The 19,247-nt window shown below is 56.3% G+C and overlaps 3 protein-coding genes and 1 non-coding gene across 4 annotated transcripts; 1 reads left to right on the top strand and 3 right to left on the bottom strand.

The window, feature by feature from the left end:
- Positions 1 to 236: 236 nt before the first annotated feature.
- Positions 237 to 4,972, bottom strand: BESB_009070 (uncharacterized protein; the record flags this gene model as incomplete). Its single annotated transcript, XM_029359661.1, has 8 exons — positions 237 to 434; positions 865 to 927; positions 1,185 to 1,245; positions 1,624 to 1,754; positions 2,507 to 2,593; positions 3,136 to 3,467; positions 3,646 to 3,952; positions 4,469 to 4,972. 8 exons carry the CDS (start codon positions 4,970 to 4,972, stop codon positions 237 to 239), a joined length of 1,683 nt encoding a protein of 560 aa, XP_029222574.1.
- A 266-nt stretch (positions 4,973 to 5,238) lies between these two features.
- Positions 5,239 to 6,996, bottom strand: BESB_009080 (uncharacterized protein; the record flags this gene model as incomplete). The annotated part of the gene is made up of 1 exon (XM_029359662.1): positions 5,239 to 6,996. The coding sequence occupies one exon, from the start codon at positions 6,994 to 6,996 to the stop codon at positions 5,239 to 5,241; it is 1,758 nt and encodes a 585-aa protein (XP_029222575.1).
- Positions 6,997 to 10,423: 3,427 nt separating this feature from the next.
- BESB_009090 (uncharacterized protein) lies at positions 10,424 to 14,291 on the top strand (the record flags this gene model as incomplete). The annotated part of the gene is made up of 7 exons (XM_029359663.1): positions 10,424 to 12,175; positions 12,290 to 12,835; positions 12,947 to 13,063; positions 13,172 to 13,375; positions 13,480 to 13,710; positions 13,800 to 13,907; positions 14,004 to 14,291. 7 exons carry the CDS (start codon positions 10,424 to 10,426, stop codon positions 14,289 to 14,291), a joined length of 3,246 nt encoding a protein of 1,081 aa, XP_029222576.1.
- A 4,555-nt stretch (positions 14,292 to 18,846) lies between these two features.
- Positions 18,847 to 18,920, bottom strand: BESB_011480. Its single transcript has one exon. It is a non-coding gene; the product is annotated as a tRNA-Asn (tRNA).
- Positions 18,921 to 19,247: the final 327 nt, after the last annotated feature.

A 19,247-nucleotide genomic window follows, 5' to 3' on the forward strand; every position in this document is an offset into this window, starting at 1 on the left:
CAGGCAAAGAGGCTTTCTCGTTAACAGTAGATACCTATGTAGTGCATACATGCCTAAAAGCGAGCACGGCGTATGCATGAAATAAAGGAATGATATTGAAATCGGCTTCATTCAGCACACAAGCGTGATCGACGCACGCGGGACACGGCCAGCGCGCGTCTACGCAGGTCTCTCTCTACGTGGCTCGACTGCGCGGCGCCCTCTCATGGCGCCGCCGACGCCCCGATAATCATATATCAGCGTTTCCCTCCGCCCCTTCGTCTCTCGCCTCGTCGGCCGCCGCCGGGGCCGCCACCAGACCCGCCGGGGCCGCCACTAGACCCGCCGGGGCCGCCACCAGACCCGCCGGGGCCGGCAGCGTCCCTCTGCGCATGCGCGCGGCCTCCGCGTGAAGAGCCAGATGACGCGCGCTGACCGAGAAGCATGTACGAGTCCTGCACGACGCCCGCAGCGACCAGGAGAGCACGAAGGGATGGAGCACTGCGCAGTACTGCACAGCTGAGAGCATAGCTTACGCTATCCAAAAGGAGCGTGATCCAAGGCTCTACGTGCAGACGCAGCGGGCGAGTTCAGACTATTACAGGATGTATGTATTTTATATACATAAATGTATATATGCAAGCAGGAATATAGCTATGTACATAGATATACATATTTCGTGTAGCTGCAGTTACAACCTCAGAGATACACGGATGCCAGCTCTGTAGGGTGGATATACAGCCGCTGGTGAGTTCACTGAGTCTCTGTTTAAGAAGGACGCGAAAAGAATACGGACGGCTCGTGTGCTGACAGCATCTTCTCCAAGAGCCTCTACACAGCGTCCCCCAGAGGCGAGAAGTGCTAAACCCTAAACCCTAAACTTGCCTTAGCGTCGGGCACAGCTGAGAGTTGCGCCGAGGCCTGGACGTGGAAACAGACATCTCGAATCTGCAAATCCACACGCACAGGTCGCAATGTTCTACGTCAAAAGTTCTTCCAAGCTCGGAACTGTACTCTACAGAGACAGACGAGTCGCGCACCCTAGTAGGGTGCGCATGCGACAAAGAGAAAAGAAGGGAGGGCCCCGGCAAGCGCAGCGCCGAACTGACACGTCACTGTGGCAAACCCAAAGGGAATGCAATCACAAGCATGCGCATTCGACTGTTTGACTTTCTCTACATTCGCCTGAGACTTTATGAGCGCACCTGCTGTTTAAGGTCTTCAATCTCCGCGAGGCGCTCCTGAATCCTCTCCGCCACCTTCCGTCTGTCAAGCGCGGAAACCGACACAAGACGTTTTAGCAGCGCAACGCTCGATGTGGTGCGGCTGAAAAGCAAAGAGTGAAAACTGTGACTCATCACTTCCGCGTCATCAGAGTTGCCGCGGACTTCCGCGTTGACGACGAACTCGCGAGACTCCTGCGCACCCTGCAAAGAGACTCACCTCTGCCGCGTCAGGCCGCAACCTCGCACTCGAGTCAGCGCTCTCACGGGGTCTGCGTCGCCCCTCAGAAAACGAAACCCTAAACCTTAAACTCTAAACCCAACCCACCGCCCGAGCTCTCCGGCGCACGTGCGAACCCCGCAGCCGCGAAGCAACTGACGGACGAAACTCTGTGGAGTTGAGGGCACGCAAGAGACTTACTTTTCCTCGTCTTGTCTCTGCCGCGCCTCGCTGGCCTGTTCCTCGAGCTGTGCATGCAGCTTCTGGAGCGTCGTGTGCTGCGCCGTCAGGCGGTCAGCCTCCTGCGCCAGGGCCTTCGCTTCGGCTTCTATCTGCGGAAGACGGAAAACGCACACCTCGACGCGTGAAGCGCGCCAAAAGGCAGCGACCCGCCGCTAATGCCGCGGGCCGAGACGTCTGCGAGCGCGGGCGCGGAGCCCAACACACGTCTGGATAGACACGCGCCGGCACGAAGGATAGAGACAGCCGCACACACGTGAAGGCGCCGATACAGTTTCGACAGAGGTGTCCCAACGGCCGCCTGCATCTGTGTAGTTTATGACTGCAGGAGCTTCTGGGATCAACGACGGAACAAAGTGTGCGCGGGTCTTTTATTCCCTGCAAACCCGCACATGCATCCCAGAAAAAGCAGACTCGGAGGAAATACGCCCCCAGATGCATCCACAGCCAGCAGTTGCGTTCCATCTTTTTCCGGCTCGCCCTGCGATTCGTGAATCGCCGAAGAAAACGCCACCTGCGGTCTATGGCCGCAACGCCGACTCCGATGAAGAAAAGCGCAGCCTTTTGAACCCCCTGTCAGGCTTCTTGCGGGGCCCAGCCCCAAGAGGGTCTCAGGAGATTGGAAGTTCGCCCGCGATTAAGGAGGATGGCTGCAGTGTCCCTAAAAGTGCAGTGACACGTCGCTCTCGAAACGCCTACAACACTTCACTAAAGGCACTAGGAGAGAGGCCTACGCTGGAGATCTGTGCCGAGATGCACACGTATCGTGTAAATGCACTGTAAGCAGGTGTAGAGCACATGCCATAGCAAGAGCCGCAAACAGAAAAGGCGCGGGCAGCCTCACTGCGGCGAGGGCTTCTTCTTCCCTTGACACCTGCGCCTGGAGCTCTGCCACGGTCTGCTGCGCCGTCACAACTGCGTCGCGGCACTCCTGAGCCAACGAAGCACAAAATGCAGATACACACGCGTGTGTAGCCGCAGTTACCAGCCCCCCTCTGCCCTCCTCCCTGCGAGGAAGACTCACTGCAGCGCAGCGACGAACTCACTCAACCTCGATGCACACATCGCCGCCTACGCCGCGGCGTGCTTGCCTCCTCACGTGACGATAAATCCACATATACGAATGTACACAGACACACACACGCAGAGGAATGGTCTATGGCAAACCCGGAGGAAAATGTTTCGAACGCGCCACACACACACGTACAGCAGTGAAGAATCCCGTCGTGTTCTGGACTCATACGTGGAAATCGCCGCATTCATGGAGATGCAGACATATATATATATATATATATGTTATACGTCTTTATCTGCAGATCTGGTTGCCGGCCGTAGGTATCGGCGCATGCGCACGCGTTCGACATTTAGACCGATCCAGGGGCAAACACGCAGGCAGATGGAGAGATAGGGAGACGGATGATGTCAGACCCAAGCCATTCCGCGGACTGCCCTCTCCCTGGAATAGGGTCTCACGGCGAGAGGCGGCGCGTACAGCTGCGCCATGCGGTGTAGCCGGTTCTCGTAGTAGTCTCGCTGGCTGTCCAGCGACGCCGCGAGCATTTGGTTGAATTCAAGCACCCAGCCGCTGACTTTCTTCCAGCTGGCGCCGGGAATTCCGCGGTCATGTGTCGCGCTGCAGGAGCCCAACTCGCGGCCGCTCTTGCAGGAGACGGGCGAGAGGGGCGAAGGGGTCTCAGCCGGCGGCGACGTCGGCAGGCCCATGTCACTGTCCCGAGGGCCCGGTCGGCCGGCGCCCTCGCCCGCGTGAGGTCCGTTCTCCGTCGCCGCTGCAGTCTGCGCGTCGCCTGCAAACCGAGCGCAGGCGGAGAGAGAGGAAAGGACAAGTCGACAGCGCGGCCTGGCGTCGGCGAGAGGCAGGCCGCTCTCGCGCGCGTTCACGAAACCCCTCCCTCCGCACAGAGTCTGCGAACGCTCCCCTCGGCCGTGGACACAGCGCGCGCGTGGTCGCGGTCGCCATCTCACCGTTCTCCTTCAGGGCGACAACAGCTCCACACAGTGCGCATGTGCGCGTGCGTTTCTCCGGTTCAGCGTCTGCGGCGAGGCGCGGGGGCTTCTCGGCGCCGTCGCCGGCTGTGACCCCGTCGCTGTGCAGTTCTTGGCACGCCCGGCACACGAGAGACTCCTGGCCGCCGTCCGCCGCCTCGGGTCCCTCTGGGCTCGCCTCGAGCTCCGCCTTCTTCAGCCGCGCCGCCTTCTCCTGGCAGCGCTTCTGCAGCACGAGGTGTACGTACCCCTCGCTCACAAAGTCCCACACGCAGTCCGTCCCCAGCTGCAAAGCATCCGCAGAGAGCTACGCAACACACTGAGATCATCATTCTGCCGCCGCGCGCGCGAGAGGCGCCGAGACAAAGGCGTGAAGCAACCCGCTCCAGTGGAGCGGCAGTGCGAGGGAAGACGGAGGAGGATCGAGAGGCCGCAAAAGAGTGCAGGGCCCGATGAAAGGAATGGGCGCCTAAGAGCACTAGGCGCCAGTGGGGGCCGCGCCACGAGCGAGGATCGCACAGGCGACAGCAGGGAGAAAACAGACACGTTCACACTTTGTGCCTTCTCCTCCTCCTCATGTGCACTCCACATAGCAGCATGGCGAGGCGGTCGCGCTGCCCACATCGCGCACTCATCGAAGCCGGTGGCGTTCCCAGACGTTCCAACCGTGGGGGAGAGGCTCTCACGCGGCGACACACACACCGCACAGTGCCCGCGCACAAGGTGCGACGTATGGAGTGGGGCTGTCACGTTTTCGCCAGCTACCGACCGCGACCTCTGGATCGGGCGCGCACACTCTGACCTCTAAAGCGTGCGTGTGAGACGTTTCTTCAAAGTGCAGTCGAGAGTGCCCTGGTTTGCGCCCTGTGTCCTGCTGCCGAGTCTGAAGCTTCGTCTTGCCAGATTCCCTTCCGGTCTCCAAGCCGGCACCTTCTCCCGCAGTCGCCCTGTCTACTTTCTCATCGGTCTTCTCTGTTCTCGCGGGATCGCTCGTCCCTGTCTCCGCGTCGGCTCCAGAGGGGCGCTCGGAGTCTCCATCGGAAGGTGTCAGGTGGTCGTCAGCAGAAGTGCTCTCCGCTTGTTGCCCGGCGCCTGTATCGTCTCTCACACAGCACACAGGTCTTCCTTTCGTCTGAGGCCTTCCCTCCTCCCTCGTGGAGCTGCCGGCATCCGCGCCCACGTTTTCTTCGTGCGTGTGCCGCGCGGGCTCTCCGTCCGGTCTCTTTTCCGCGGAGCTCGCAGGCCTCTCGGCGCCAGAACCCGCCACAAGTGCATCCGACGCCTCCTCGGCTGAAGGCGCGACCATGTCTCCGCAGCCGATGAAGCCGCAGAGGAGACAGGCGCGCACGCCCTCGGCGCTGCCGCAGACGAAGCAGCACCACGGCTGGTAGGGATGCTGCTGATAGCGGCAGACCGGGCAGGAAGGGTCGCTCCACTTCCGCAAGCAACTCGAGTGGAACGAGTGCCCGCAGAGGACCGTGACAACCACTCCCGGCGATGCGCAGCTGCTGCCCTGCACTCCCCCCCTTTCCAGCGCACTCCACAGCGTTTCCGCCGAACCCGCGGCGCCGTCTAATGCCACGGAAGTCCCCAAAGCGCCGCCGGCGACTTGGACCGCCCCCCATCCCCCCCCGCGGTCTCTGCGAGGCTGAGCGCCGAGCAGGCCACCGACGGCGCGGATGCGGGCGCTCCGGCAGCCGCCTGGTTCCGCTGTGTCTCCTCTTCGCGTGCATCCTTGGTGGGCAGCGCCGCGACAGGCTGAGGAGACGCGGTGGCCGCCAGCGCAGGCGACGACGGGGTCAGGGGAATCTGCACGCGCTCGAGACAGACGGCGCAGAATTCCTGCTGCTGCGTGTCTTCTTGCCTCCGCTGGAGGAGGAACTGCAGAGCCCCACACGGCTCTTGCGGCCAGGCACTCTGCGGAGGGTGCGACCCCTCCCTGTCCCCAAGAGACGCCTTGCCGCTGTTTCCGCCTCCTGCGCCTACAAGGGGATCAGCGGGCTCCTCGACGGGGCGAAGCAAAGGAGAGGGCTCGAGAGGCGCGGCAATGGACGTGCCGTCCCGACCCGCAGGAAGCTCTCCCGCGCCTTCGCCGCCAGGGCCGTCGCCGGCTGCGCGAACCGACCGCGGAGAGTTCTTTTTCCGCGCACTCGCTGCTCGCGGGGCCTCGCCCAGGGCATCCAGCAGGGCGGGTTGCGATTCAGATGGACGGGGCGTGCGCAGCAGCTCTTTTCCTGTGTCAGAGCCCGGCGGGGAAGCTGCGAGTCGCGGTGAGAGGAGCGCCAGCGCGCTGGACTGGCTGCCTGACAGCTGGCCTCGTGGCACGCAGGGGACGGGGGGTGTCGACCGCGGCGGGAACGCCGGAGTTGTTGTCTTGGCGCTCTCAGCTGCATTCTTTTTCGAGGGAGGCGACGAGGGGTCGAGCGAGATCTCCTTCACAATCCTCAACTCGCAGACGGCCGTATCGCCGTCGAAGAGAGGGACACCGTTGAAAGCGGCGATCGCTTCAATCGCTGTAAGGCGGCTGCAGTGGAGCAAGATAAGGTACTCCGCCGTTGTCGGGCCGTGCAAAACTTTCGCCTGCAGCATCCGGCGGTTGTAAGGCGCAAGGAAGTCACAGAACTCCGCCGGGGAAATATAGCTGGGCACGCGAGGAGCGACCAACACGCACTCCTCGCGCAGCCACTGCCACACATCGCAGCCGCAACAAATACATTTCTGTTTCTGGGCAAGGCCAGACGGCCCCAGTCCAGCGGAGCCGTCACGGGAAGGAGCTGAAGGGCGACAGGACGGCGAAAAATCTCCAGTCGCGGGCTCTCGACTTTCTGCGGCCGTCGTGGCCGCACCTACGCTAAGAAATGCGTGAGAGGGAGCCACCGAGGCCGGCAAATTCCGCAGCAACCGCTCGGCAGTTGCTTGCGAAGGAGTTAGAAAATACCGGAGAGTTCCGCTCAGACGTTCGATTGCCGGATTGCCGCACCAAAAGGAAACGTCTCGCGTGAGCAGGGAAGCTGCGAAGGACGGCGCAGCCGGCGGAGGAGGTCCCGGGCTGGAGGTTGCTGTACACACACCCTGGCAATTGGGGGGAAACGGGGAAACTGTTGGAGAAAGAGAGGGCGACGGATTGGAATGGGGCTTGAAGATGCCTCCCGAGAGTGGAAGAGACGACGCGCCTAACCCCGTGAGAGGAGGCGTTCCCGCTGGGGTCGAGAAGAAAATGGAAAAGAACGTCGCATCACAACATGACTGGCTATGCGGTAGCGAGATGGCAGACCGATGGTCGGGCGCAACAGCAGAGTCAGAAACGCACGGAGAGGTGCACGCTTCCATGGCTTCACCAGAAGCACGAACGACGGAGAACAAAAGGGCGATACGGCGTACGGGCGAGGCAAGGGGAAACGAGAGTTGTTCGGGGGGCACTTTCCTGCGCCGGTCCCTTCACCCATTCTCCCTTTACTATGCCCTCGGGTGTGTCTCTCCGTCTCAGCCTACGAAGCGAGGAAGCTTGAAACAAAAGACGATAGGCCGGGTTCCGGGTAAAAACAGCCATGATCTGGACATTTCCCCTCATCGACGAGTTAACCCAGCCCACGACAGTTGGTCTTTGAAAAGGTGAGCTGCGTGCTGGTTACCAGCAAGGACCTTGATCACAGGATAGAACGAAACCGGGTACCTGTCTCCGGTTTCCAACATACGCGTGGTTTCTCCCGTGGCCGATGACTTGTCATGCGCCTGAATGATTCGCTAGCTAGTGCGGCAACGGAAGACTGAACGATTTAGGGTTGCCTTCTTCAACCTTGTCGCGAAACTAGAGAGCGGATCCACACTTGGAGCAGCACCGCAGAGAACGAGAGTATACACAGGAGGTCCATGCTCAGGTTCGAGCGCGGGACGAAGCCAGCGAGGTCACTTGATCGTAGCAGGATTCGGGGAAGCAGAGATGAGCCAGTTCGACTCCCTCATGTTGCGCGTAGCTCCTCAGAGGGAGCAAGCCAAGATCTAAATCGCAAGAGGGAGATAATTGGTCTTGGAGGCCGAAAAACGAGCGACCGTAGACGTAAAATTTGTTTTCGTGTACATGCATGCGCGCCTAGGATGCAGCAGCGATGCACAGCGCACCCGTGATAGACAGCTCACTCCAGAGCCGAGAGTTTTCCAATTACGTCATGCGGCACAAGACGAGTTTGCACAACCGCAGCACGCATTCAGAACGCATCTCCTGAGAGATTCTTCTTCAAAGGGGAAGTGTGGCGGCTCGAAGGTGAAAAGATTTACGGGGCAACGCGTCAAGACTCACACGCCTATCGGCGACGATGGTGTCCGGCTCATGTTCAGGACGCCACTCTTTTACGGTTTTTCTTCATACTCAAAGTCAGCCAGGCGGTACGTTTACTCGGTATTTTTCATGGCCTCGGGTTAGCGTGGCCAGTGGAAACCAAGTGAATCTTCTCGGCTTCAGTGTCCGGCAAAAAAGAATTGAGTGCCGTCCACGCTATCAAACTTTGCCCTCGCTCGTCAGGTGGGCAGCGGAACACGGGTGAGATGAGCCCTCGCAAGCCTCGCGAGTGGGCGGCACTTCAGTATTCTTGCGGTGATGTGTGGGGAATGTAAATCCGAGAATCCACCCTAGAGGGAGTTCCCAATATGCTCTCGCAGGCCAACTTCACAATGTGATGACCACTCTGTGAGTTGCTGGTGTGAGACGCGATCGCGTCGCGTCTAACTATGCTGTTTCAGTAGACTGAAAAACATCAAACGAAACTGTAGAGCGCCGATCCCGAGAGAAAGTGTGCAGTCAGCTGCAAGTACGTTGATGATAGCCACACTGTTGTGTCCCTCACTGCTGAAAAAGACAAACGAAACGGCACACCGAATGCAGCGTGCGCTGCGCTCACATACATACATACATACATACATACATACATACATACATTCAGATCTGAGTTCATGAGTACGGGGATTCCGGCGACCGGGCATTTGTAAGGAGCTATGCAACGAAGCAAGGGTGAGTGAGGCAACTCTTAGCCACTGTTCATCTCTTGGAAACCAGTAGTCCTCTTTTCTATGAGTGAATTCCTGCCATAGCCCGTCCGCGACGCTTGGTTTCCTATGGATCATCGACTGAAGCCGTGTCACATGGAAGTGCCGCGCCTGCAGGCCATTCGCTTCGTTGCATTCTTGAACACGACCCTGTGGAGTTCACCACGATGTACGAGGCTTGCCAGTGAGGATTTGCAGCGCAAGCCAGTACCGGCACTGTAAGGCCGCGGTCACTTTTCCTGTGACAACAAGGCGCGCACAAAGACCACCCGTTCGCCGCAGTGGTACGGGCTACTGCGTTTTCTGAGACAACGAGAGGTAGGAGGTAAGCGACCGACCAGAGTTGTAACGAAGGCTCCATTTCTCAGGAAACTTCCGGATATCAGTGAGCTCGGATGCTGACTGATAGTACTCGCAGGCAAGCTAACATTCAGTATCACGTTATGCTACGCACTGGAGTATTCAGCGAAGTTTAGGCGAATGGATTCCTCCTTCCCAAGGCAAACCACAACGGCGTCGACCGCACGCACAGCTACATTTCTGGTCTACCCCACGTGGCGCATCGTCCTGTTCAGTGATCCTACGCTGTGAATGAACTAGTAGGGTACTTCCGAAGAAATAACCGTCCCTTTAAACTCGAATGAAGCCCACTAATCTGTGTCGTCTTTGCATGGCTCGCGATTGGTTTCACTGTCCAAAGTGTGACAGTGCTTGTCATATAGGAGGCTGCCTGAGTAAATTAGTGCGTATAGAGCTCCCCGCATTTTGTGTTGTTAATTAATTGCCTACAGACCGTCAGTGTGTTTGCTCTTGATGATGCTAGTTGGCACTACATATCTGTAAAAAAACGTATGCCACCTCAGAGCGGTTGGCGGGCGCGCAGACGTCCGACTGGCATACTATCCCGGTGAAGAATAATTTGGCTGTCGTATGTGTACCCCGTTCACACTTCCCTTCCCCATAAAATTATTACTCTTTCAAGGTTCGGTTTGAGTACAGAACAGACTCATTGTAGAGCGAGCGGATCCTGGAAAAGGTATGTGCCACAAAAACCGTGACCGGTGCATCTGGCGCAACGGCGGGTCCCTGGCGTCTATTTCGATGTCTTGCTCAGAGGGTTTTGGGGGGTGGCCGGCTGCGCTCGTAGTCCAATGCGCCACCGTCCTACTCACCGCAGGAGAGTGATGGATTTTTCCAAGCATTGTTTTTCCTTTCGTGCCTCACATGCCTTGATTTTTTGCCGTAGTGGTTCATGAAAAGCTGCTCAGTCTCCTGCGGAACGCCGACTCGGTTTTTGCCAGGTGCAACGCTCCAAGCGTGCTGGTATGCTGCACAAAAGCTCCGCAGTGGCGGATGCTCCTATACAATGGATTCAGACCTGAATCACGAGTTTTCGCGCACAGCGGGGGCCGTCTTGATTCCATCGTGCCTCCTTTTCGTCAAACTCCAAGCCACACTTCCATCTTTTGTTCTATAACTTTTCTCGTTGAGTTTGTGGCTTCTCCAACTAGACAGTCTATTTCGGTACAGCATCCACAAGCTCGCGTTGCCCGTGTGCGCCACCCCTCTCTACGTTGGGACGAGCTTGCTACTCGCATGCGTGACGGAAGCTTTGTCTTCACGGAAAAAATTGGAAGAGGTACATTTTTCTTTCTTTCTGTTCCCTATTCAGTTCGTACACATTCTGTCACAAGCATTCGTGTGGCTTTTCAGAGAGATGCCAGGTTCTCGGGGGAAACCCCCGTCCCCGTCCCGCGGTGGTCGGGCGGCCGGTGCGACCAAAGAACGGGAAGTAACGGGTGCCGCCCGACAGAGTCTTCGGGATCCAAGCAGCCTCTGTGAAATTTACGTGACCGCCTTCTCTGCTTTGAAAGATCACCTTCAATCTGTCGGCGACCAGGAACTGAACGATTTATTTTCCTTTGTTGCGCGGCAGTCATCCTCCAGTCAGCTGCCCTCTGCGTCATGCTTCCCCAGCGGCGCAGGGACTCCCCCAGCGCCAACTGCAGCGTCTCGCGGTGGGGATCAGACCAGTTGCTTTCCTCGGGATCCTTCCTGTGAAATCAGGAAGCCTGGAGATGGGGCGGTTGACGGCGCAAGTCGAAGGAAGCCCTCCCAAGGCCGGTCGGCGCAGCCAACACCCGACCACGGCCACGCAGAGTCCGCAGCGTCGGGCATGGCAGACGGCGCTTCTTTGACTGGCGAACTGCTAGATGACTTCTCAACAACGACAACGACCTGTGGGCACGAGTCATCACGCCCCGCTAGGGTGTCTACGTCTTCATCTTGGTCGTCTACGTCCCCGTTGGCCGCGGCCAACTTCTTCGTTCCCGCGGACAGTGCGTCTTCGGCGCCGTTCTGTCCCTCCTCCGGGGGGTCTCTCTCCCCCGACTGCTCACCAATCAATATGGCGGTCGCCGATCCGTTGCCTTCGCTCTTGGAGCAAGCGTCGCCGAGTGCCGAAAAAAAGTCGTCAAAGCAGCCCAGGCAAATGGCTTCGCCCGCGTCGGCTCGCAGATCCGGAGAAAGTCCGCGGTCCTGGGCGCAGAGGGAGTCTGCTGATTCGTGGGCAGTGCAAAGGCGCCAGAAGAAGTCGGCCGCAGACCAGGTCGCAGACGGCGAGAGGTCCGCGTCGCCGACGACACTGCGCGCCTCTCCTCGGCTTTCCCCTGTCAAGGTCAAACCTGAAACAGCTCCCACTCCTCGGCGTGCCCGCACGCCTACGCGATCGAGTCCTCGTCTCCAGCGGCGCCATCCCTCGCCTCCACCTGCGTCAGACTCCGAGGTGGTCGATGACGCCGCTGTTGGTACGCGGAAGAGGGTCCCGAAACAAAAAAAAGCCGCGCATTCCAGCTCCAAAACCAAGTGCTTGAGAAAGATGTCTCACCGGAGCTCCCGCCGGAGTTCCGTTGCCGAGGAAGGCTCTCAGGCAGCGGATGAAGACGCGCAAATGGAAGCTGGAGGCGAACGCCCCAATCGGGGTCCCAAGGCCGCGGTCAAGGCGAGCGAGGAGTTCGCGTCGGTCTCGTCTGACAGTCGTCGCGAGTCGAACGACGTGTTTTGCGGTTTCTCGCCGAAGAAGGAGACTCCGCTGTCGGTTTCGAAGCAGAGGCGGAAAGGAAAGAGAGCCAAGGTTACGAGGAAACAGAATCAGGCGTCCGCGCAGGCAATGCGAACTGACTCTGCGGACGCTGCAGGTGGCTGTGACGCCTACTTCTCTCTTGCGGTGTCTCCTGTCTCCGCGTCGGGTGCAAAGCGGGAGCGTGATGCGGAGGACGAGTCTGTGCCCCCCAGCTTCAAACGGAAGAAAATGCAGCCGAAGGAAGAACTGGATGATGATAGTGTGGGAAGACAAGAAACAGATGGGCCCGACAGCGCCATGAGTGTGTCACGCAGTACATCTAAAAGGGACCCGGAATCGTTGTCATCCGAAGAAGCTGCGCCGGAGCCTGACTTCCGAGACGCCACCGTAAGTCTTGAGCATGTAGCTGTACGGGCAACGGCCCACGGATTGCTTGCAGAGGTTAATCAGATCGAAATGCTCTAAGACCATGCATTTTTGTCTTCGTCCTTCCTTCTGCAGGCCGTTGCGCAACCCGAAGATGATCGTGACCTGGCAGCTCTCAATTTTGGGAAGCCTGTCACGAGTCTTTCTCGTACTCGCACTTCTGCGAGCGACGGCGACGGCGCCAAGTCCCGGATGCTTACCTCCGATATGACATCGAATCAAGCAGCGGATTGGATGACTGATGAAGCGCATGAGGACGGTGATATGAGTGAAGTTTCTCGTTTGAAGAGCAAATGGCTGCATGAAGCCACCGATAAGGCCAGGCGCATGCTCTCCACCGCCTCAACTGTATCAGGGGGAGGCGCATCGAACCCTGCCCTTTGCCTGATGGTTCCCGATGCTCCGCATAGTCCGGAAATGGACACGGGAGCATTTTGTTCACCTGCTCTCTCTTCTAGCGCAGGACATGTTGGTTCGCCGACTTTCTTCCGCCACAAGGTCCTGCGTCCGACCCCCGATGTCGAAGAAGCCCCGGAATTTGACCTCGGGCTGTTCATGGTGCGGACTGCGGCGTTGTCGAAGCACGCGGACGACGTCGTTCCGTGTCTTGCTGATGAAGAGGTACGCATGGGCGGAAGACGCGATTTGTGTTTTCCGAACTCGTTTAGTACATCCGCCCGTTCTGCTGTGCAAGTGCAAATTGAGTTGTTTGTCTTTACTACGTCTTCGCAGCTAATGGAGTTCTCCGTGGTTCCCCGCAAATACATCTCGCCGCCAGCCGCGGAGAGGCCCGCCCAGAGCCTTCAAGAGAGATTTTTGCATATGAAACTCCTCGCACACATACCGAAAGTAAGCTGGGGGCCCTGTGTCGAAGAGAGACATACACCCAGATGTGTCAGCCATCAGACACGCTGACTAGTTTCTTCACGGGCGTTGCGCGTCTTTGTTTGTAATCAGGTCGACGGGACGTACCAAGTCGGTCTCGATATGAAAGAGGCCAGCTGGTACATGCCAAAGCACCCTGAGACAGGGATGGTGAAGTCTAGCTCGAAGGAAGCTGCTATGAAAAAACTCCTCGAGCAGCAAGATAAGTGGAACCCTTTCTCCGTGTTCGGCTCATCGCTGCCTTGCGTGGAACTCGATGACGTGTTTGATTATGAGGTAAGCTGGCTCACTGCAGGCATAACGATGTCGTAGAATGTGGACTGCCGGTGTCAGGAAGTTGCTCCATTTCACTATTTGTGGCATGCTCCGGCTTCCTGCAGGTGTATAGTACAACTGCTCCTTCGGCGCGCGTATCTCACCCTCTCTTCCGCCGCCTGGCACAGTTTTATGAATTTAAAGACCTGTGGAAAACCGTGACGCCGGCAGAATGGGACAAGGTTCGATCGTCGTTCAAGACACACTGGAAAAAGCAGTACAAGTTGGATTTGGACTGGCGGAACGACCCGGTCACAGTGGACGAGTTTATGTGGATGCTCGAGGCGAACGGGCAGGTGAGGTTCGGTTTGTCAGCCTCTCCCTTTCTTTCTCGAGCGACCTTTCTTCTAATCCAGCGCTCGTGGCTTTGGATGTGTGTCTGCAGACGGAAGACAAGACCGAGACGGTATTCAATGCGGAAGTGTGCTTTTGCGTAACTCCTAATCCTAGTGAAAATTTCGCCTGGAACGACCCTCGCTGTCATAAATACCAGGTGAGTGGATTTTCAGACGGCTCTGAGTATGCTGGGCTGTTCTAGTTTCGACGTGCGATTATTTTTCCCTTGCTGCGGGTCATGTTTCTTTCGTAGGTGCCAAGACCCTCTATGAGCCACCTTTTGCACGAGCGTCTTAACGACGAAAACGTGGCACCCAATGCCCAAGAAGCGACGACATCGGCGCTGCAACAGGCATGTGAGGTGAAGCGGCGAAGCGTGGACGCCGCAAATCTGCGACGTCTGTCGGTGGGTCCTTTCGAGTCTGGGAGCTCGCGACGTTTGTCGGTGACCGGTGCCTTCAGTCCCAACTGCACGAAGTCTCGGAAAGATGTCCTTCCGTGGCATCATCCTTCAAAGCAGGCACTGTTCCCGACTCATTGATCGGTGGCACTTTCTGTGGTCAGAATTTTTCACTAATCCGTACGCCTTCCCCCTCCCCCTCCCACTCTCCCTCCTTCGCCTGTAGCTGTCTGTTTCTTAGCTGTCTGTTTCTTTGTCAAGCTGGATTTTCGCTATGTGGTGAGACATCGTCACTGGTGTGGCAAGAGAGTGTACACGGTTTCTTTCGTGTATAGCTGCAACACAGGAGACCAGATAGCTTCAAACAGTTTCATTAGATACAGGCATCGCCGTGTATGCTGGAGAAAGCATCAAACAGGTTTGAGTCTCTGGCTGCAAAAGTGTTGGTTGCCGCAACAGTGGAGGGCCCTCGCTAAGGGGCAAAAATATCGACTTCATGAATGTTTTCCTTTTGAGTCTGAGAGAAGAGAGCTATCTTCTGCTTTCTAGCTGAAGAAGACCCGAGGCTATAAAAGGGTCCAGCGCTTCTTGAGAACTTTGAACTGGAAATCTGAAGCCCCAATCTGCGTAGAGGTTGAACAATACGAATAGTTGTATTCCGTACGTGGCTGGATGGACGGTCGATCACGTTGTCCGGTAGTCCGTCGCCCTTGGCAATTCTCTGTTGTTGGATAGTGCCACTTGAAGGTGATTGTAGCGGGAGCAATGAGAGGACGCCTCACTTTGCGGTGAAAAAATTTTTCAAGGTGAGCCTTCTCAGGTAGCCGAGTTGAATAGATTAACTTCTCTCGCAGAGCGGACAGGTGTGGCGACTGACGAAGATAGTTGTCCAAGCGCGCTGAAAGCAAAAACTGCATCTTACTTTGAGGCCCTCCAGAGGAGTTTTCTCAGCTTCGCTGAATACAGAAGCGGATCAAAAGCTACCCAGCAGAAAGTGTCGTTTTCGTCTTAGTTACACGCGTTTCCTCGCATAAAGCCCTAGGCTACGACTCATGTCCTTACATATATTGCTAGGCGCAGAGACTGCTGATAGGATGTCTTACCTCGAGGACTTAGAGTCGCCAGTATCGGGGCCTAGCATTGCTGCAAACAGGAGGAAGCTATAGGAGGCTCGGCTGCTGGCTAGTCTACGCGTCACGAGAGTCACCTTTAAGGGTCTTCTTTCCGTCGGAAAAGATTACGGACACAGAGATCGGGCCACCATCTGCAGGATCGCCCTCTATTGTGTCAGGCGGCAATATCAGCTCCTTGAGCTGCATTCTTAAATGTTCGATTTCCTTCTCTTCTCTGCGTAGTGCCTCTTCCTCTTCAGATATCTATAGGGCGTTCATTTCTTAACTGTTATTATCGATGAAAGGTAGAAGTTGTACCTTTCTTCTCGTCTCGTCCAGCTTCGCAGAGAGCTCCGAGCGAATCTGCGAAGACTCTGCCCGGAATGTTGCATCACACTCTGCCACCTGCTCGCCGGTGAACAGTGTCCTATTTGGGTTCACACACGCATGCTTACTTCCCGCTGTTCCAGCGCCGTTCTGACAATGGAACTTGGTGCCATAATCTTTTCTATCTTATTCGCGTGCTCCTGTCCAAGTGCTGAGGCGGACCAGAGATCTTATACCCTTGAGCTCGTTGTCTCTATTGTTCAGACTTGCCCTCTTTTACTCTGTCATACTTGTCGTGCATCTCCCTCGTCAGGGTCTCCTGTTTTTGCTGAGCCCGGAGGATCATCTGGAAACCTGTATCAGTCTTTTCCGGTTCCTTGAGTACCTTTTGAGTTTTCAGTTGGTCGACTAGTCGTCTCAGTCTGCCTAGGTCTTGTAGTGATTGCTCTTTTGCGCGAATCGTCGTTTGCAGTATTTCGAGAACTTCGGCCGTCAAGTCTGAACAACTGTGTGCACGCTGTTGCTGTTGTCCTCAGGATCTCAGCAGCGGCCGTCACACTCGTACGTTCGTCTCTCTTCTTCTGCCCGTAGAAAGTCGGTCTCCGATGATTCAATTGCGTGTGCTATCTCGTCGATCTCTAGGGGGAAATTATCCACACGTCTTTCTCAGGCGTAGGAGTGTCACGAGCGACCCACCGTCATGTAGCTGTTTGTCTCGTTGCTTTGCCAGTTTTGTTGCACCGAGTACGCGCAGGCGCGACTCCTCATGTTTTCGAATCTGCACGTCTCAAATATGGCTATCCTCATGGTATTGAGGCGTTTTGAGTGTTACCTCATTCTTCATAGCGCTCAATGCCGCTTGTGCGTTGGCAAGGACGTCGCCAGAAGATGTCGAGTCGCCACCTACTTCCGCCAGGAGCGCTGAGAGGCTGTTCTCCTGCAGTTTTCGGCAGCTCGCATCTTGGATCACAGGAATCACACAAGCTTCCTCACACTTTGCTGCCTAGTGCTTTGGAGCCGCTGGAGTTCAGCCCTGCTCTCTTCAGTTTCCATGATGTAGATTTCGCATTCTTGGCGCCGCTTGTTGAGTAATTGAGCCAGGACGTTTTGTTCCTCGTGCAGTTTGGCCGTATTGAGTTCGTGCTCGCGGGCGCTTCTGAGTGGCACATGGAATGCAGAACGGTTTCCGCGGGCAAGCCAAGTGACCCTAACCGTCGGACTCTCGCAAGCGTTTCTTCAGAAAGCTCTATCTAAAAAGCCAAAAGTCCCGTCGTCGCGGACTCATCGTTGAAAGAGAAGATATTCTCACTTCGTCCCTGATTCCTGGGAGCTCTGAGCTGCTGGTAGCTATGGCTTCCTGCAGTGCGACCAGCTCCGTCTGTGAAGCCGCGAGAGTCTGGAACAACAGCAACTACGTGCTTGGTCTGCTAAGGGTATGCAAGGCATTGTACCTGCTGAAGCGAAGGCAACTCTTCTTCCATGTCGGTGATCCTTTTGTCGAGGAGTGTGAGACAAAAAACCTGGCTGTCGGTTTGGCATTTGAGCATGCTTAAGGATGCGCGCTCTCGCTGCAGCATATCCTCAGCCTCCAGGAGTTTCTGACCAAGCGCAGAAACCGCTTCGTTCTTTCGCTCCTTCTCCTCGTTTGCGGAACTGAGTTGCCGACTCTGTTTCAAAAGTGTGCATAGATAGCTCTCAGAAACGAATCAGGAACACGTGCCTACCAGGTTCTCCAACAGGTCGGCTTTCTGTTCTGCCTCTTGTCGAGCGGCCTCCGCAACGCTGATTAGATTTGTTTTCAATAAATTGATGTCTTCGTCAAGGGATTGGCATTTTTCCTCTATGTCTGCACACTGCTCGCGTCTCTCCCGAACCTACGAAGACGCATTCTCCTTCTGACGCGTGGGAGCCGTTTTAACTACTATTGCTTACCATCTCTGTGAGAGACGTGCACGAGTGACGGAGATGCTCTTGCTCTTGAGCTCTCTCCACTGCATGCCGCGATACGCTCTGAATTTCTTCTCTTGCCTGCACGCATTCGTCTTCCAGCTGGTAGGGCGAATGCCGATAGTGTCAGCATGTCACCTTTTCAACTTCGGTTCGACTGCGTGCTAATCGAGCGTTTGCCTCCTCTACTTGTCCTGTCATATACTTCTTCTTCGCCGCTAAGTTTTCCCGCCGTTTTACTACTACATCAATCAGGTGGCGAACTTCTGTCGCTGTATTCGTCATTCGCTCCGTCAGTCGCGTGACTGGGAGGTCTTCACTGTCCACATCTGAGCTGCTCTGCACTATATTTTCCAGTAATAGGAGGAGAGGCTTGCACGCGGTTTCGACAGCAGCCTCAAACTTCTCGGCAACAGTCACTTCTTTTTGAATGTCTCGCAGATGCTTTCGAAGCCGAGCATCCAGGGGGTTTGCTGAAACATCAGCATATGAAGGAAGATCAGGCCCTCATCCTGATTTGAATATTACCTTCAGCCGCATCCCGCTTGACGGCCAACGCAAGCATACGAATGCCGGCTGCCACGGAATCTGCGGCATTCTGCGTGTCCACTGGCGTGCCTGTTTGCACCCTGGGCTTCTTAGTACCAGGAGAGGGGCTTGGCAGCATTCTACTTTGCCCTTCGGAGTCAGTATAGACATCCGCCATGCTATCGGTCCAGCAGCGAGCCCTTCTGCTGATGGAATGAAGGTAGTTTCGGAACGCGTTGAATTCAAAATTGACTTTACAAGCCACAGACAGGGTTTTACGGGTTAGCGGCATGCCATACGCGTACACGGCAGACAGATGCATTCCGCGTTACAGCGAAACATGCCCTGTAGCGATGAATACAGTGTACGTACCGCCCTGACTCGAGGACCTTCTGGCGCAGTCTGGCACCTGTACCATGGTTCTTATTCCGGACTTGGGGCCAGGGCTTATCCCAGTCAGCGTCATTTGGAGCGACTTACGAACGCTTATGGTCACACCCAGCTCTGCTTCTTCGTGAAACCTTCTGTCGTTGAAGTGGCAGCGACATTTCTACAGGCATCGGCTGCTACGACTGGGCAGGATGTCATGTGACTCAAAAGATATGTCTGTATGTCTCGTTGGCGTGACGTGCACAACCCCCTGTTCGAGTGCTGCAGATAGCATCCACTGAACAGAACTCCATCTGTTCGAAGATTCCGAAAAAAAAAACATGACTCGCACATACATCAACCAGGAAGCTCCGAAACCGAAAATCTCCACGAAGACAACACGGGGTCAAAAGCGGTACCGGCTGGGATCGAACCAGCGACCTTGTGGTTAACAGCCACACGCTCTAACCGGCTGAGCTACGGAACCTGACATTTGATGTTCCGATGACCACATCCCCTTTATTTTGCATGCGCATGCGAGGGAAACTAGGCCTTTTTGTTGAGGGCTGTCTTGTGGCCGATTCGACAAGCAACTCCTTACGGCATCGTTCGCCGCGTTCCTTTTAGTTTCTTCTGTCGTCACTGGAGTTCATGTGCCACTTGGGTGTTCTAGGCGTGTGTTTCCCTCCCTGTGGTGTGGTTGGATGACGTCGTATGGAAGCCACAGTCATTGTTCCCCGGTATCTGGGTCATCCAGACGTTAGGAGAACTGTCTCTCATCCCAAACAGCACGGCTCTACCATTAAAACTGAAT

This window comes from Besnoitia besnoiti, chromosome I, assembly GCF_002563875.1.
Source record: "Besnoitia besnoiti strain Bb-Ger1 chromosome I, whole genome shotgun sequence".
NCBI classification, from domain to species: Eukaryota; Apicomplexa; class Conoidasida; order Eucoccidiorida; family Sarcocystidae; genus Besnoitia; species Besnoitia besnoiti.